General features: G+C 39.3%; 1 protein-coding gene across 1 annotated transcript in view; it reads left to right on the plus strand.

Annotated features, from left to right (window-relative positions):
* HSPBAP1 (HSPB1 associated protein 1) overlaps positions 1 to 15,037 on the plus strand; it is a 61,928-nt gene extending 46,891 nt beyond the window's left edge. The window contains exons 5-8 of the mRNA XM_027584173.1: positions 1,272 to 1,443; positions 4,625 to 4,708; positions 14,176 to 14,286; positions 14,414 to 15,037. Of these exons, the coding sequence (XP_027439974.1) occupies positions 1,272 to 1,443; positions 4,625 to 4,708; positions 14,176 to 14,286; positions 14,414 to 14,953 (907 nt within the window). The 3' untranslated portion in view covers positions 14,954 to 15,037. The remainder of the gene's footprint in view (positions 1 to 1,271; positions 1,444 to 4,624; positions 4,709 to 14,175; positions 14,287 to 14,413) is intronic.
* Positions 15,038 to 15,653: the final 616 nt, after the last annotated feature.

Genomic DNA, 15,653 nt, shown 5'->3' on the forward strand with positions numbered 1-15,653 from the left:
CCTGTCCCTGTACCTCTCTCTCTCTCTGCTTCCCCATTGTTTATTTTTGTCTGTGTGTCTTCCTCTTTCAAACACTTCTCCCTTCTTTGCCTCAGATGTCCCCCCTCTATTGACTTGAAGTATGGCTGTGTTCTGGTGTCTTGTGATTTAAGATTTATCACCTCCATTTTTCAAAGTTTTAAGTGACTGAAACATTTTATAGTTTTCTCGTTTTGAAAATTCTAATATTATACCACTTTTTAGTTGGGTGGCATCATTTGTGCATTTCTCTTGCTTATGGATTGACTTAACACAGGTTTGACTTAAGGAATTTACAACCCAAACTGGGAGAAGTCTGGAAACTATTTGGTGGATAGCAGTATGGGTGGCTTCCCTGCAGAAGATAAGAATCCAGATATTTGAAAGGGAGGGATTATTCAGGTATCTCTAGAATCAGGGACAGAATCGACTTAGGAGGAGGTAGACTTTGATTTGAGATAAGAAAGAATGATCTGAAGGGGCACCTGCACCCCAGTGTTTATAGCAGCAGTGTCTACAATAGCCAAACTATGGAAGGAGCCCAGATGTCCATCGACAGTTGAATGGATAAAGATGTGGTAGATATATACAATGGAATACTACTTAGCCATCAAAGAAAATGAAATCTTGCCATTTGCAACGATGTGGATGAAATTAGAGGGTATTATGGTAAGCAAAGTAAGTCAGTCAGAGAAAGATAATTATCATATGATCTCTCTGATACATGGAATTTAAGAAACAAAACAGAGGATCATAGAGGAAGAAGGGAAAAATAAAACGAAATTAGAGAGGGAGACAAAACTCTTAACCATAGAAAACAAACTGAGGGTTTCTGGAGGAGAGGTGGGTGGGGGGTTGGGGTAACTGGGTGATGGGCATTAAGGAGGACATGTGATATAATGAGCACTGGGTGTTATATGCAACAGATGAATAACTGTACATTAGAAACTAATGATACACTATATGTTAACTAACTGAATTTAAATAAAATAAGTTAAAAAAAAAAAAGAATGATCTTACAAATTAGATCCTGTCCCAGCTTCAGGGCATCAGGAGATATCCACTGGCTGCTGCCTTATCTCCACCAGGTGTCTGCATAGGAGATTCCACTACTGAGAGATGGGCCAGATGACCACTGAGATTGCTCCTGTATTCCTTTATGGACTGAATGAAAATGAAGACTTAGCTGCTGCCTTCTTAGATGTTTTGTCTCAAGTTCAGAGTACTAACTTGTATCTTATTTTTTTAATTAGGAAAAGATGGCATCTCTTTCCTCCCGAAGACACTCCTTTCCTTTATCCGACAAGAATCCCTTATGAAGAATCTAGTGTGTTCAGTAAAATCAATGTTGTCAATCCTGATTTAAAACGTTTTCCTCAGTTCTGCAAAGCTCGAAGACATATGGTTACACTAAACCCAGGACAGGTAATGGGCGCCTTAAAACATTGATGACCTGTCAGTGCGTGCCCCAGCTATAAATTCTTTCATGTCCTTATACCACACACCTCCCCACCAATACAAATGAGAGTGATTTTCTTCCCTGCTGCTCTCTGCTGTTAGAAGGCTTCAGATGCAAACTTCTCAGCTTCACAGGTCATGGAACTATGGGAAGAGGGAATATAGCTCTTTCTACTGGTGAAGAGGAGAATGACTTTGGAGGAAAACAAGAACTCAGAGTCATTTTTTAAAAAAAAAAATTTTATTTATTTGAGAGAGAGTGCTAGAGAGCATGAGCCGGTGGGGGGCAGCGGCAGGGGGAGGGAGACAAGCAGACTCCCCACTGAGCTGGGAGCCCAGACACGGCCAGATCCCAGGACCCTGAAATCATGACCCGAGCCAAAGACAGATGCTTAACTGACTAAGCCACCCAGGTGCCCCGCACAGTCAATTTTTAGTAAGGTTAAGAGAAAGTGTCAAGGCATGGGTACTTGAGCACCTCTGGAACATCTATTCACATTAATATCTTTTCAACTATACTAGAACCCAGACACGTAAATGCAGGTGGGAACGCATCCCGGTGGTGGGACGACAAAGGCAGAATGAACTGAGAATGATTTGCTCTAAGCAAGCGTGGATGTTCCTTTTATAAAGGATTGTCTCTGAAACAGTTCCAACTGTCCGGTGGAGAAAATCACCTCTACAACATTGGCATTTGCTGTCTGATATTTTATTAACAATATGAAAGGTTTTCTTAGTCTCTTAAGGAGATTTTATTCCCTCAGTCATTCCTCTCCCTCTGCCTGTTTTCCTTCCCTTTCACTGGCCCTTTTCTTGCTTCCTTCACATGTGAGTACTCCAACTCAAATAATTTGACTTGAGCAACTTGCTTCAACCTGTTAGCTGCCACTCCCCAGGCACCTGTCCCCCAGCCTTTGACAAGCCCTCATCTATTTTATGTCTCTGTAGATTTACCTAATCCGAACATTTCACTTACGTTCAGTCATACAAGTGGCCTTCTGCGTCCGTCTTCTTTCACATACCATAATGCTGCAGAACGTTATCAGGACTTCATTCCTTTTTATGGCTGAATGTATTTCATTGTTATGCATATACATTTTGCTTATCCATTCATCAGTTGATAGGCATTTGGGTTGTTTCCACCTTTTGGCTATTATGAAGAATGTTGCCATAGATAGTGGAGTACCAGTTTTTGGGTGAAGGTATGTTTTCAGTTCCCTTGGTTATATACCTAGGAGTGAAATTGCTGGGTCCTGTGGTCACTCTATGTTTAACTTTTTGAGGAATTGCCCAGCTGTTTTCCATAACAGCTACGCCATTTTACATTCCCACGAAGGAATGTGTGAAGGTTCTGATTTCTTCACCTCCTCACCAACACTTGTTATTTTCCATTATTCCTATTATTATCATAGCCATCCTAGTGGGTGTGACATGCTTGGTAATTCATTTTTTCTTCTATTTTAATAGCCAGATTTGAATATGTGGTTCTGTCTGTTGTATCACTGTTCCTTACGTGCTGCTCGTTCTTTAATCTACCAACAGCTGGCTCCCTCTCCTGCCACTGTACTGAAAGTATCATCTGATGGGACATATATGAACTCCCAATGACTAAATGCAGTAGCCCTTCTTAGGGCTCAGTTCTCCTAAAAGGTGCTCTATTCCCAACTCCTAGCTCCCCCTTGCTCATAGCAAGTGCCACCCATTTTCTAAATCTGAGGCCCCAAAGCTTTGGATCATCCCATCTGCTCTGCTCAAACTTCCATAGGTACTAATCTCATACTGAGTCTGGACAATTGCAGTCCTTCTTGACTCTGGCTGTTGGCTTTTGTTTATTATACCTTCCTGTTTAGATCTTAACATTTAATAGCTGGACCACTATAAGGATCTCCTGTCCTTCCCAGACTCTCCCATAATGTTGCTATTTTAACCGTCCCCTACTAAAAATTTCTTAGCGGGGCACCTGGGTCATTCAGTCAGTGAAGCATCTGACTCTTGATTTCAGCTCAGGTCGTGAGCTCAGTGTTGTGAGACTGAGCCTTGCATCAGGCTTCACGCTGAGCATGGAGCCTGCTTAAGAGTCTCTCTCTCCCTCTCCCTCTGCCTGCCCCCCCACTCCCTCTCAAAAAAAAAAAATTCTTAGCAACTCCTTAATGCTTACAACTCATTAATGCTTAATGCTTAATGCTCCTTAATGCTTAGCAACTCCGTAAGCATTAATGATTTTATCTTTTCATTTCTGCCAGGAAATGAAGAAGGCCTTTTCCCTGCAATATGCTCTGTGTAATCCCGGTTGCCTGCTCTACTTGACAACTAACATGGCTGCCCAGTGAGGCTCAACCCGGGCTTTCATTGCACCTGTGCCTCTTTAACCAGAGGCTTTGATGGCAGAGGCTTTGATGGCATCTCTGCTGTCCTGTACCTTAATGCAGATTCTTTATTCTGAATTCATGGCCCTCCACTGGCCCTAACCAACTCTCCCACCTTATCTCCCGTTACCCCATCTGCAACAGTAGGACCTACCTACTTGCTGTCCCTCAACAGTCCCACCGCCCTTGCTGGCACTACCTCTCCCTCCTGGCATGTCCTCATTCTTTGCTCTGTCTACATTCTCTCCTAACCCTGGGTCAGACCACACTTCATCCATACCAGGCTTCCCCTGCCCTCCCTGGTTCATGCCTGTGTCTCCCACCTCTGAGGTTCCCTAGCACCAGTGTCTGCTCCTTTGAGTCACCACTTACCTGATGCCCCCTTTCTATGTACTGTTTCTTCACTGGCTCAATTTTACACTGTGAGAAGACAAACTACTTCCTCTGGTTTTACCTATGCCCTTTCTCAGAATGCATACAACTATTTTTCAGTGGAAAGGAGAAAAAAATTAGAATCTCAGAGTCCTAAACCTCAGATTTAGATGCAGGCAGAGCAGGTCCAGGATTAAGGAGAGTAGAAGTTGGAGAAGCTGGCGATATCCTTTGTGGAGCATGTGAACTTGTTGGATAAAAAAAAGAAAGGGATTGTGAGTTTTGTTTTGTTTTTTCTTGTTTCCCTTTCCAATAGCAATATTGCTATAAATTCATATGTATTCCTAGCATTTTCGATTAGAGTCCAATGTGCTATTCTTGTGCTAACTTACTTCTTGTTTGCTTTTCAGGTTCTTTTTGTTCCCAGACACTGGTGGCATTACGTAGAATCCATTGATCCTGTCACTGTCAGTATAAACTCATGGATTGAGCTGGTACTTTTTTTTTTAATAAATGTAATCCCTGCTTTTAAGATATATATAGCCTGTCTATAAAACTTGTGATTAATTTTAACCAATACTCCAGTACTACTTTGGTTTGATATGTTATAATTTATATATTCAGTACTCTGTTAATGGGTGTTTAGGTTGGAATTAGGATTTTCAGTGATGCACCATTCTCTTTCCTTTAATGGCACACCGTGGGCCCTGTTGTTGGTCCCTTAGCTGGTATTGTTAAGAGAACGGTGTCGGGCCTGTCTGGATCTGCCGTGTATGCCCCACGTTGCCAGTCCTGTCCACGCCCAGATGGGCTAGAGATTCACTGCTTCTTGGTTCAGGGCCCTTATTACTAATTGCACAATTCTCAGTCCTGCCTTCTACCTTTTCTCAAAGTAGAGTCTTTGAGTGCTAGAATTTTATCATTTCATTTCTGCCAGGAAATGAAGAAGGCCTTTTCCCTGCAATATGCTCTGTGTAATCCCGGTTGCCTGCTCTACTTGACAACTAACATGGCTGCCCAGTGAGGCTCAACCCGGGCTTTCATTGCACCTGTGCCTCTTTAACCAGAGGCTTTGATGGCAGAGGCTTTGATGGCATCTCTGCTGTCCTGTACCCAAAGCCTGATTGCATCTCTCCTCTCCCTTTGGCTGCTGCTTCCTCCCCTCGGGCTTTCCTTACCCTTTGGTAATGGGGAGGGCTTTGGCATAGGTGGACCATCAGGGAGACTGTAACAGGAAGCTGTACTATCTGGGCTTCAAGAAGACGTGTAGCCCTTGGGGATTAGGTGAGTGGTATGGCGGGAGATCAGTGGACTCAGTTACTCAGTTACTTAGCTACTGGTAGCATGCTGAATTGTAGTTGGAGCAAATGTCAAGATACAGTCCAGTCCCAGTCCAAAGTCATGTCTACGGTAGTCCTGACGGTGCTTCGCTTCTCAAGGTAGCTCTTCTCATTGTTACACAGTGGAGCTATCACCTGCCTGCTTGTAACTGTACCCATTATTTGTGAAACTATACTGAATTTTTTTTTTCTAATATTTGACGATACCTTCCATGTGTCCCTTTAAACTTTTCTTTCCCAGGCTCAAAACTTCTGGTTTTTCTTCTTCCTTTTTTTTTTTTTTTTAAGATTTTATTTATCTGACAGAGAGAGACACAGCGAGAGAGGGAACACAAGCAGGGGGAGTGGGAGAGGGAGAAGCAGGCTTCCCGCGGGAGCAGGGAACACGATGCGGGGCTCGATCCCAGGACTCTGGGATCATGACCTGAGCCGAAGGCAGATGCTTAACGACTGAGCCACCCAGGTGCCCCACCTCTGGTTTCCTCAATGATGTTTTTTTATATGACTTTTTTTTTTCAGACTCTTCACCATTTTGATCATAGACTTTGGAACTATATAGGTTTAAGTTATAGGTCTGTGCCTTTGTTAGCTGTCAAACCTGGATGGTCAGTTCATCTCATCAAGCCTAGGTCTCCTCACTTGCAGAATAGGGATTATAACTGCACCCACTCCAGTGGCATCTCATCTAGTGCCTGGCACACGAGAAGTGTTTAAAGGCAGAAACTGCTCTGAGGAGGAAGAACTATTATGTCAGGAGTAGCCCTCTTGTATCATATGATCTCACTGATATGAGGAATTCTTAATCTCAGGAAACAAACTGAGGGTTGCTGGAGTGGTGGGGGGTAGGAGGGATGGGGTGGCTGGGTGATGGACACTGGGGAGGGTATGTGCTATGGTGAGCGCTGTGAATTGTGTAAGACTGATGAATCACAGACATGTACCTCTGAAACAAATAATACATTATATGTTAAAAAAAAAAAGAAGATAGTAGGAAGGGAAAAATGAAGGGGGGGAACTTGGAGAGGGAGACGAACCATGAAAGACTGTGGACTCTGAGAAACAAACTGAGGGTTGTAGAGGGGCGAGGGGTGGGGGGATGGGTTAGCCTGGTGATGGGTATTAAAGAGGGCACATACTGAAGGGAGCACTGGGTGTTATACTCAAACAATGAATCATGGAACACTACATCAAAAAAAAAAAAAAAGAGTAGCCCTCTTAATGTATAAATACCAGGAGGCCTCAGTTCATGGAATATAAAGTTTCTACCTCACATGATTTAGATCCTCAATTTCTTCAGTGCTGCTTAGAATATTGCATTAGCTTTTTTAGGAACCTTATCTTGCTTTGGTTTATACTCATCTCGAGAATATCCTTGCTTTTTTCCACATGGTCAGCTGCCACGTCAGGTTGCCCTCCATTGTGAAGCTGTAAAGCTGGTCCTTTAAACCCACATCCCACACTTCACAGTCCCCTCTCTTGGCTTTCATCATGTTCATTGGGGTGAGCATTCCAGCTTACCAAGGTCATTTTGAATTTGATTCTCTTCTGTGTTTTTAGTAAACTCCTTCAAGCGGGCGTGTGCCCTTTTGATATGTCCTCATTTGTCTTGGAATGTATCCTTGCTTTCTAGTACAAGATGATACCCCAGGATTGCCTTGGACTTTCCCTGCTTCCAACTTGGAGGTTGATAATTTCTGCAGGTGGTCATGGTTCCTTTTAGTGGGGAAGGGTATTTAGAAACTGAGATTGGGGCTCTAAGGCTGTTCATTGCTATTGGCATGTTGCTGTTTCCAGACCTATAAATGATAAAGCTAGAATGTGAGATAGATAGATAGAAATGGATATATTTATAGTTCTAATTCAAGGTTAATATTATAGATTTTTTCCTTGTTTCTGTATTTTTATTTTTATTTATTTTATTATTTTTATCTCTTCTCTTACACTGAAAATCAGGATCAATCCTAACAGTAACATCTACTTATTTGCTATATTCTCCTATATATGTATATATATATAGGAGAATATAGCAATATATATAAATATTTAAATATTTAATATTAATATTAATTATTTTTAAAAATTTATTTTCTTTAAATAAAATTTGTCTCTTTAAAATTAATTATTTAATTATTAATATTAATTAACAATTAATATTAATGTTAAATATTATAAATAAATAAATAATATATATTTTGGAGGGGAGGGCAGAGAGAGAGAATCTTAAGCAGGCTCCATGCCCAGGGCAGAGCCTGATGCGGGTCTCAGTCTCACAACCCTGAGATAGTGACCTGAGCCGAAATCAAGAGTCGGACACTTAAGTGACTGAGCCACCCACGTGCCCCACCTATATATTTTTTAAGATGTCAAGTTTACAATTCCAGAATTCCAATATTATTATTACTAATTATAAACTTGCAAATAAAGTTTAAGATTTCTTTGTGATCCTTTTTATCGTTAGACTATATCCCGCTAAGGGGCTACAAAGTACTGTGTTCAGAAATCATTGTGAAGGGATTCTTTTCACTTGTGGGTATGTTACTAATTTTAGGTAGGTTTGTTTTCAGCATTAGGATTTACTTTTTTTCCTATTTTGACTTCATTTAATATTTTGAATATGTAAAACATTTAACTTGTTGAAATGATATTAAAAGTCTCTTTTATAGAGAAGTCTCCTTTTCATCTCTGTCTCCTCCACTCCATCACTCTCCCCCACCCCCCCACCCCCTACTACCCCACCACAGGGCTCTGTTTTTATTCATTTAGTTTGTCATTCTAGTGTGTCTTCTTTGTAAACATATATGTAAATAATTAAGTAAATAAATATATTTATGTATGACTTTATATGTGAATAAGAATATAAACTTTTATATATTTGTTTCATATGCTTATTCATACATAGTCATTCATATTTCCTCTCCTTTCTTACACAGAAAGTAAGAAACTAGTGTTCTGCACCCTGCTTTCTTCACATTACAATACTATTCTGAATTTGACAAATAATAGTACAGAGAAATTTTCACTTTCTTTCCAACAGCTGTGTAGTATCCCACTATATGGGTGCCCCATCCTTTATTCCCTGGTTCCCATGTGGATGGATGTAGCGTTATTTCTAATCTTTTGTAATTAGAAATAATGCCAGTGAATAACCTTGTGCATATGTTGTTCTGTATTTGCTGGAAGAGTGTCTTTGGGGAAAGTCTTAAAAGTGAGTTCGCTTTAATTTTGTTAGGCTTTGCCAAATTCCACTTCACAGTGATTGTGCCATTTTGCATTTCCATCAGTAGCATATGAGTGTGCTTCTTTCCTCCACAGCCTCACCACCAGGATGTGTTGCTGAACTTTTTAGCTTCTGATTTTAGAATCATAGCTAGAAAAACCTTTCCCTCTTTCAGGTCATAAAGGAATTCACCAATGTTTTCTTTTAGTTTGGATTGTTTCATTTTTTTACGTTTGGGTCTCTCATCCATTTAGAGGTTTTTACTAGTGTATGGTGTAAGGTTGAAATCTATTTTTATTTTTACCCAATGACAATAGAATTGTCAGGGATATCATTTATTTTAAAGTCTGTCTTTTCTGTGGTGATTTGAAATACTGCCTTAATCATATACTAGATATCTATGTGTACTTGGGGTCTGTTTCTTCCACTGGCCTTTCCTCACATTCTTTCAATACTTCCACCCTGTTTTATTTAGAGAGGTCTTATAGAATGTTTTTAGTATCTGTAGGGCCAGAAACCTTTTCTTTTCCTGGCTCTTCTTGAATTTTTTTTTTCTTTTTTGTATGATCTTTAGAATCAATTCGTCTAGCTTCAGGGGAAAAAAAGATTGATATTTTTTATTCTATTTATATTAAATTTTATATGAGCTGTATGGTGTTGAATTGTCCCATCCAGCAATGAGATACCTTTCTTTTCATCCAAGTCTAGTTCTTTGTTCCAGGAGTGTTTTAAAGTTTTCCTCACATTGGATTTGCACATTTCTTTTAAAGGTTTATTCCTGGGCATTTCATCTTTTTTGGCTGCTATGGTTAAGTGAGGTGGGTCTTCTCTTCCATTATATCATCTGAGTGGATATTGTTTGTATATATGAAGGCTATTGATTTTTGTGTTAATTTGAATTATTTTCTCCAGTGTGGTGATTTTTTTATTGACTTTTCTTGGGTTTTCAGATTTCTCTCAGATTATCTGAAAATTAAGATACTTTTACCTCTTCCTTTCCAATTTGCTTTCCTGTGTCTTATTTTCCTTTGTCTAATTACATTGGCTAATACCTCTAGATCAATAATAAATAATAATGGAGATAGTGGGCATCCTTGTCTTTTTCTGATTTTAGAGAGAAATCTCTAGTGATTTTTCTTTTTTTTTTTAAGATTTTATTTATTTATTTGACAGAGAGATAGAGAGCACAAATAGACAGAGTGGCAGGCAAAGGGAGAGGGAGAAGCAGGCTCTGCGCTGAGCAGGGAGCCCGACATGGGGCTCAGTCCCAGGACCCTGGGATCATGACCTGAGCCAAAGGCAGCCGCTTAACTGACTGAGCCACCCAGGCGCCCCTCTAGTGATTTTTCTTTAAGTAAAATGCTGGATTTGTGTATTTTATCATGTTAAGTATCTGTCAATTCATTACTTTTTTTGTTTTTTGGGTTTGTTTTTTTTTTTTATCCAGAAAAGGTGTCAAATTTTACTGAATGCCTTTTAAGCACTGATGGAAATGATCATATATAATATTCCTCTTTAGTAAATATCTGGTATTTGAGTAACTTAAATCAATGGATTGCCTAGTATTGATTGAACCATCCTTAATTTCTGGAACAAATCCCACTTGGTTGTGATGTATTATTTCTTAGTGTACTGTAGAATACCACTTGTTCATATTTTATTTAGATTTTAATTTACCTGGCCTCAAGAGTCTGAAAGCCTTCACTATGGTCTTTTTAGAAGCTTGTTTTATGCCATTTTTTTCAGCTGTCTCTCACAGAATTTTCCAAAGGATTGGTATCATTGAGTAAAAACAAGTTATGAGGTAGTACTTACAAATTTGGTACCTAAGGACTTGATGCTGACTTAAAATGGATGATTTCTGTCCTTCGCCAAACCAGGACTCTTGTTCTTTAACTTCTGCATACGTCACAGTTTAAAGAGCATTCATTCTTCCTTGAAAAACTGGAATGCAGACTAGGAGCTGAGTAATTATATTTTCCCTGTCATGTGTTGCTTTTATCCTTGTCTCTTCAAGCACTGAACCATAATTTTTTCTTGTTGCCAAATGTAACTCCAAAACCCCTTAAGTTTTAAAATCTACCATATTTGGGGCACGTGGGTGGCTCAGTCGTTAAACATCTGCCTTCGGCTCAGGTCATGGTCCCAGGGTCCCGGGATCGAGCCCCGCATCGGGCTCCCTGCTCAGTGGGAAGCCTGCTTCTCCCTCTCCCACTCCCTCTGCTTATGTTCCGTCTCTCGCTGTCTCTCTCTCTCTGTCAAATAAATAAAATCTTTAAAAAAATAAATAAAACCTACCATATTCGATACAATAACTCAATGTAAATCCTGACTCTGGTATTCTTGTCACAAGTCACATAGATTTGGGGAAAAAGTAGAAATTCTAGTTCTGTTCAGGTGGTACAAATTTCATCTCTTCTCTGTTAAAGTGGTGCAGATTCTATTTTAACATATTCCAGAGGATAAAGTATATTCTCAATTCTTCTCAATTGTGCCTTTTTTAATCTTTTTCTTTTAATATTTCTCCTTATTCTTTTAGTACTGAAATATGTTTATTTTATTGGTATTTTTTCCAAACTTAAAAAAATTTTTTTGTTGGGCGCCTGGGTGGCTCAGTCGTTAAGCGTCTGCCTTCGGCTCAGGTCATGATCCCAGGGTCCTGGGATGGAGCCCCGCATCGGGCTCCCTGCTCAGCGGGAAGCCTGCTTCTCCCTCTCCCACTCCCCCTGCTTGTGTTCCTGCTCTCGCTGTCTCTCTCTGTCAAATAAATAAATAAAATCTTTAAAAAAAATTTTTTTTGTTAATTTTTAAAGGCTTTCCTCTTGCTCTAGTAATTTTTCCATTATTATGTTTTTCACTTTATTTATACCTATAAAATAATGTATATGTAACATATTTGTAGTAGTATAATTTTGCTCAATCCCCCCCCCCCCACACTCCTTTCTGGATGAAGGGGAGTGGGAGGTACAGTCTTCCGGTTATGGAATGAATAAGTCACAGGGATGAAAGGTACAGCAGAGGGAATATAGTCAGTGGTATTGCAGGAATGTTGTGTGGTGACAGATGGGAGCTAAGCTTGTGAGCACAGCATAGTATATAGAGCTGTTGAATCCTGATGTCATACACCTGAAACAGATGTGACATTGTGCATTGATTATACTTCAATTAAAAAAAATTTCTTAGAGGTTTTGAGAGCTTCTAGGAATTTTACTTCTTTAAAATTTTACTAGCTTTAAACAGATGCAGCTTTTTAAAAGCCTGTTAAGCAAATGGACTAGAACTATTTTAAGATCCCAAATAAATGCATTTGAATACTCTGTGGAAAAACAATAAAGTGTACAGTTCAGAAATTATATGTATATTCAGGAATTATGCAATCATACTATAATCAATTTTAGAACATTTTCATCAACCTAAAAAAAAAACCCTTATATAGAGTAGTTGCTCCCCCATTTTCCTCTGTAGCCATAGACAATCACCAACCTATTTTCTGTCTCTATAGATTTGCCAGTTCTGGAATCATAGACTATGTGGCCAGCATCCTTCACTCAGCATTATATGTTTTCAGGATTCATCTATTGTAGCATATATCAGTACTTGATTCCTTTTTATGGCTGAATAATATTCCATTGAATGACTATACCACATTTTGTTTATCTACTCATCAGCCGGACATGTGGGTTGTGTCTACTTTTTGCAATTATGAATAATGCTATTATTAACATTCATGTACAAGTTTTTATGTGAACATATGTTTTCATTTTCTCGTGTGTTCATCTAGGAGTGGAATTTCTGGATCCTATGGTATAATAATGGATCATAAAGACAGGCCAGTAGGCTGGAAACTCAGACAAGAGTTGAAGTTGCAGTGTGGAGTCTGAAATCTGTAGGATGCCTGGCAGACTAGAGACCCACTCACTCAGGACTTCTATTAGAATCTTGAGGTAGAATCCCTTCTGTAGGAAACCTTCGTTTTTGCTTTTAAGGCCTTCACCTGAGGTCCACCTACATCATTGAGGATAATCTCCTTTACTTAAAGTCAACTGATTGTAAAGGCTAATCACATCTACAAAGTGTTTTCACAGCAACATTTAGACTAGGGTTTGACCAAACAACTAACTTAACCAAGTTAACTAATAAAATTAACCATCACATATGGCAACTCTGTGTTTAGCCTTTTGAAGAATTGCCAGGCTGTTTCCAAAGCCATTTACATTCTCACCAGCAACGTGTGAATATTCTGACTTCTCCACATCCTCACCAGCACTTTTATTATCTTTTTTATGAGAGCCATACTGGTGTGAAGTGGTGTCTTATCATGGGGATTTCATTCATTTTCACTGTGGTATGATATTCTCTTGTATTAATGTACCCCAATTTATTGGTTCTTTGTTGATGGATGATTGAGTTGCTTCCAATTTTTTGCTTTTATAAATAGAATATTCTTATACACAAGTGCAAGAGTTTCTCTAAAGAATATGTATTTCTCTGGGAGTAGAATTGCTGGTCTGTAGGATGTACAATACTCAAGTTTACAAGGTAATGCCAACATGTTTTCCAAATGGCCGTACCAGTTTGCACTCCCACCATCAGTGAGTCTGTCAGTGCACATTTCTCTACCACTTGGAATTATCAGTCTCTCTTTTGCCAATTTCATCAGTTTCTCGATTTGCAGTTCCCTGATTATTTATGAGGTTAAGCATAATTTCATATTTATTAGTCATGTGATTGCTCTTTTTTTGAAATGCATGTCTTCATGTCTTTTGCCTGTTTTAAAAAATTGGATTGTTTGTCTTATTGATGTGTGTGGATTCTTTCTATATCCTGGATATTAACCTTGTATCAGTTTTATGTGTTACAAAATTCTGGTTGGGTTTTTTCCTTTTGTTGCCTTTTGATGAACAGAAGTTGATTTTCATGTAATTTATTATTAATGCTCTAGTTTATGCTTATTGTTTCTTTAAAAAAACATATTTGGATTTTTAGCCATTTCATTCTTTTGGCCAAGCATGTTTATTATAATTTTTCTTCCATTCCTAAATTAGCTTATCAAATTCTATAGGTATTATTCCTCTGTATGTTGTGCTTTTTAAAAAAAATTTTAAACATGTCAACAAATGGAAAAGATTTTAAGTATGACCACAAGGTAGCTCATACTTAAGGCCTATGTCTTACAGACAGGATAAAATTTAAATGTGGTCGGTGAAATATTCATCTCTTCTAGATGAGAGGTGATAGTGAATATGTAAAAGTTGTGGTCTTCCAACAATATATTCATTCCTTCTCTAACAAAGCTTGTATTAATAAGAGAACAGGATACACAATTGATAGAGACTGTACTCTGTTTTAAGCCATGAGATATAGTGACAAATGAAAACAATGTGCTTTTTTAATCTTGACTCAGGAAGAGGACCACCAGGCCCGGGTAGAAGAGGCAATCACACGCATGCTTGTGTGTGCCCTGAAGACTGCAGAGGATCCACACAATACCAGAGCTTGGTTAAACCCAACCGAGGTAGGCCACTTCTGGTGTGCATCATGGCAGTTAGTTTCCTGTGATCAATCAACCCTGGCTGGAACATTCGTTTTCTAACTTATATAAGGGCATATATCCATTCTAAAGAGTTTTTCTTTCTCCTTAGGTTGAGGAAACATCCCATGAAGTCAATTGTCGCTACTTAAATAGAGCCGTTTCTGCCCTTTTTGATCATTACAGAACATCTAAGGTAGTAGAAATCCAAGCACTGAGAACAAACAGAGAGGACATGAAAAAGGAGGGATCAGATGTGCACAATCACATGGAGGTGGGACAAACAGGTGGCCAGGACTTACTCTTGGGAATGGGAAAACAGGAGGCAGCGAGTCCCTTTGGCCCTGATCTGGTTCCTGTAATACTGGGTTCTGAAGAACTACCCTCAGAGAGAGGAGGCATATTTGAAGGTGATGGTAAAGACTTTGTTGGCGAAGATGGAGAACACTCTGGAAAATTGCATTGTACCAAGAGGCAGCGAATGATGAGTAAAAGTGAGGATGCAATTGTGGAACAAATCTCTTCAAATAGTAGTATGGCTCCTTCTCAAACATTCATTTCTACAGATGACTTGCTAGACTGCTTGGTGAATCCACAAGTAACCAGGATAGTGGCACAACTTCTGATACAAGGAAGAAGTTTGTGGTTCTAAGGAAATGACTTTTAAAATAATACTTTAAAAATATTTTTTGAGTAGTATGATTATTAAATAAAAGATGGCAGAGCAAAAAGTTAATTTGCACATGCTTGTAAATGCACTTGTTCTTACCTAAATGTGTTTCAGTTTCTTGCTACCTTCATTCATGAACATTACTCTTTGGCCAAACTGGCTCGCTCTTAGTTGTTAGGCCTTCTTTCTTCAGTGACTTTGCTTTTCCTCTCCCATCTGATCCTTTCAGCCTATCTCAAATGTAAGCCCCAGGTGTTCTCAACAGAAAGTAATCTCTTCAGCAGTCTCAAGCAGAGGTCGGCCTGACAGTGTGGCCTGCAAAGCTGGAAATACTATCTATCCCCTTATAGAGAAAGTTTGCCAACCCTTGGCCTAATGCATCCATTGGGTGGATTCTAGCCTTGAGCTGAAGTGACTGATTACACTTGTGACACCCGCAGAGTTCTGTCATCCAGAGCAGGATACCAGTCAGGAAAAAAGTAGGTGGGGGTCCAGTATAAGGTCTCCTTATGGAAGGAACTGAGACATCTAGGAACACTGGTCCTGGGAAGGAAAAGCACCGGATGTTACAGGCTCCTGCAACGGACTAAAGGTTTGGTCTAGTGAAATTGAGCCTACTCTCATTACATTTGCAAGAAGATCTGGGGATAATTATTACCATTACCGTCTAAGTAAGAATTTA

Source organism: Zalophus californianus, chromosome 1 (assembly GCF_009762305.2).
Source record: "Zalophus californianus isolate mZalCal1 chromosome 1, mZalCal1.pri.v2, whole genome shotgun sequence".
NCBI classification, from domain to species: domain Eukaryota; kingdom Metazoa; phylum Chordata; class Mammalia; order Carnivora; family Otariidae; genus Zalophus; species Zalophus californianus.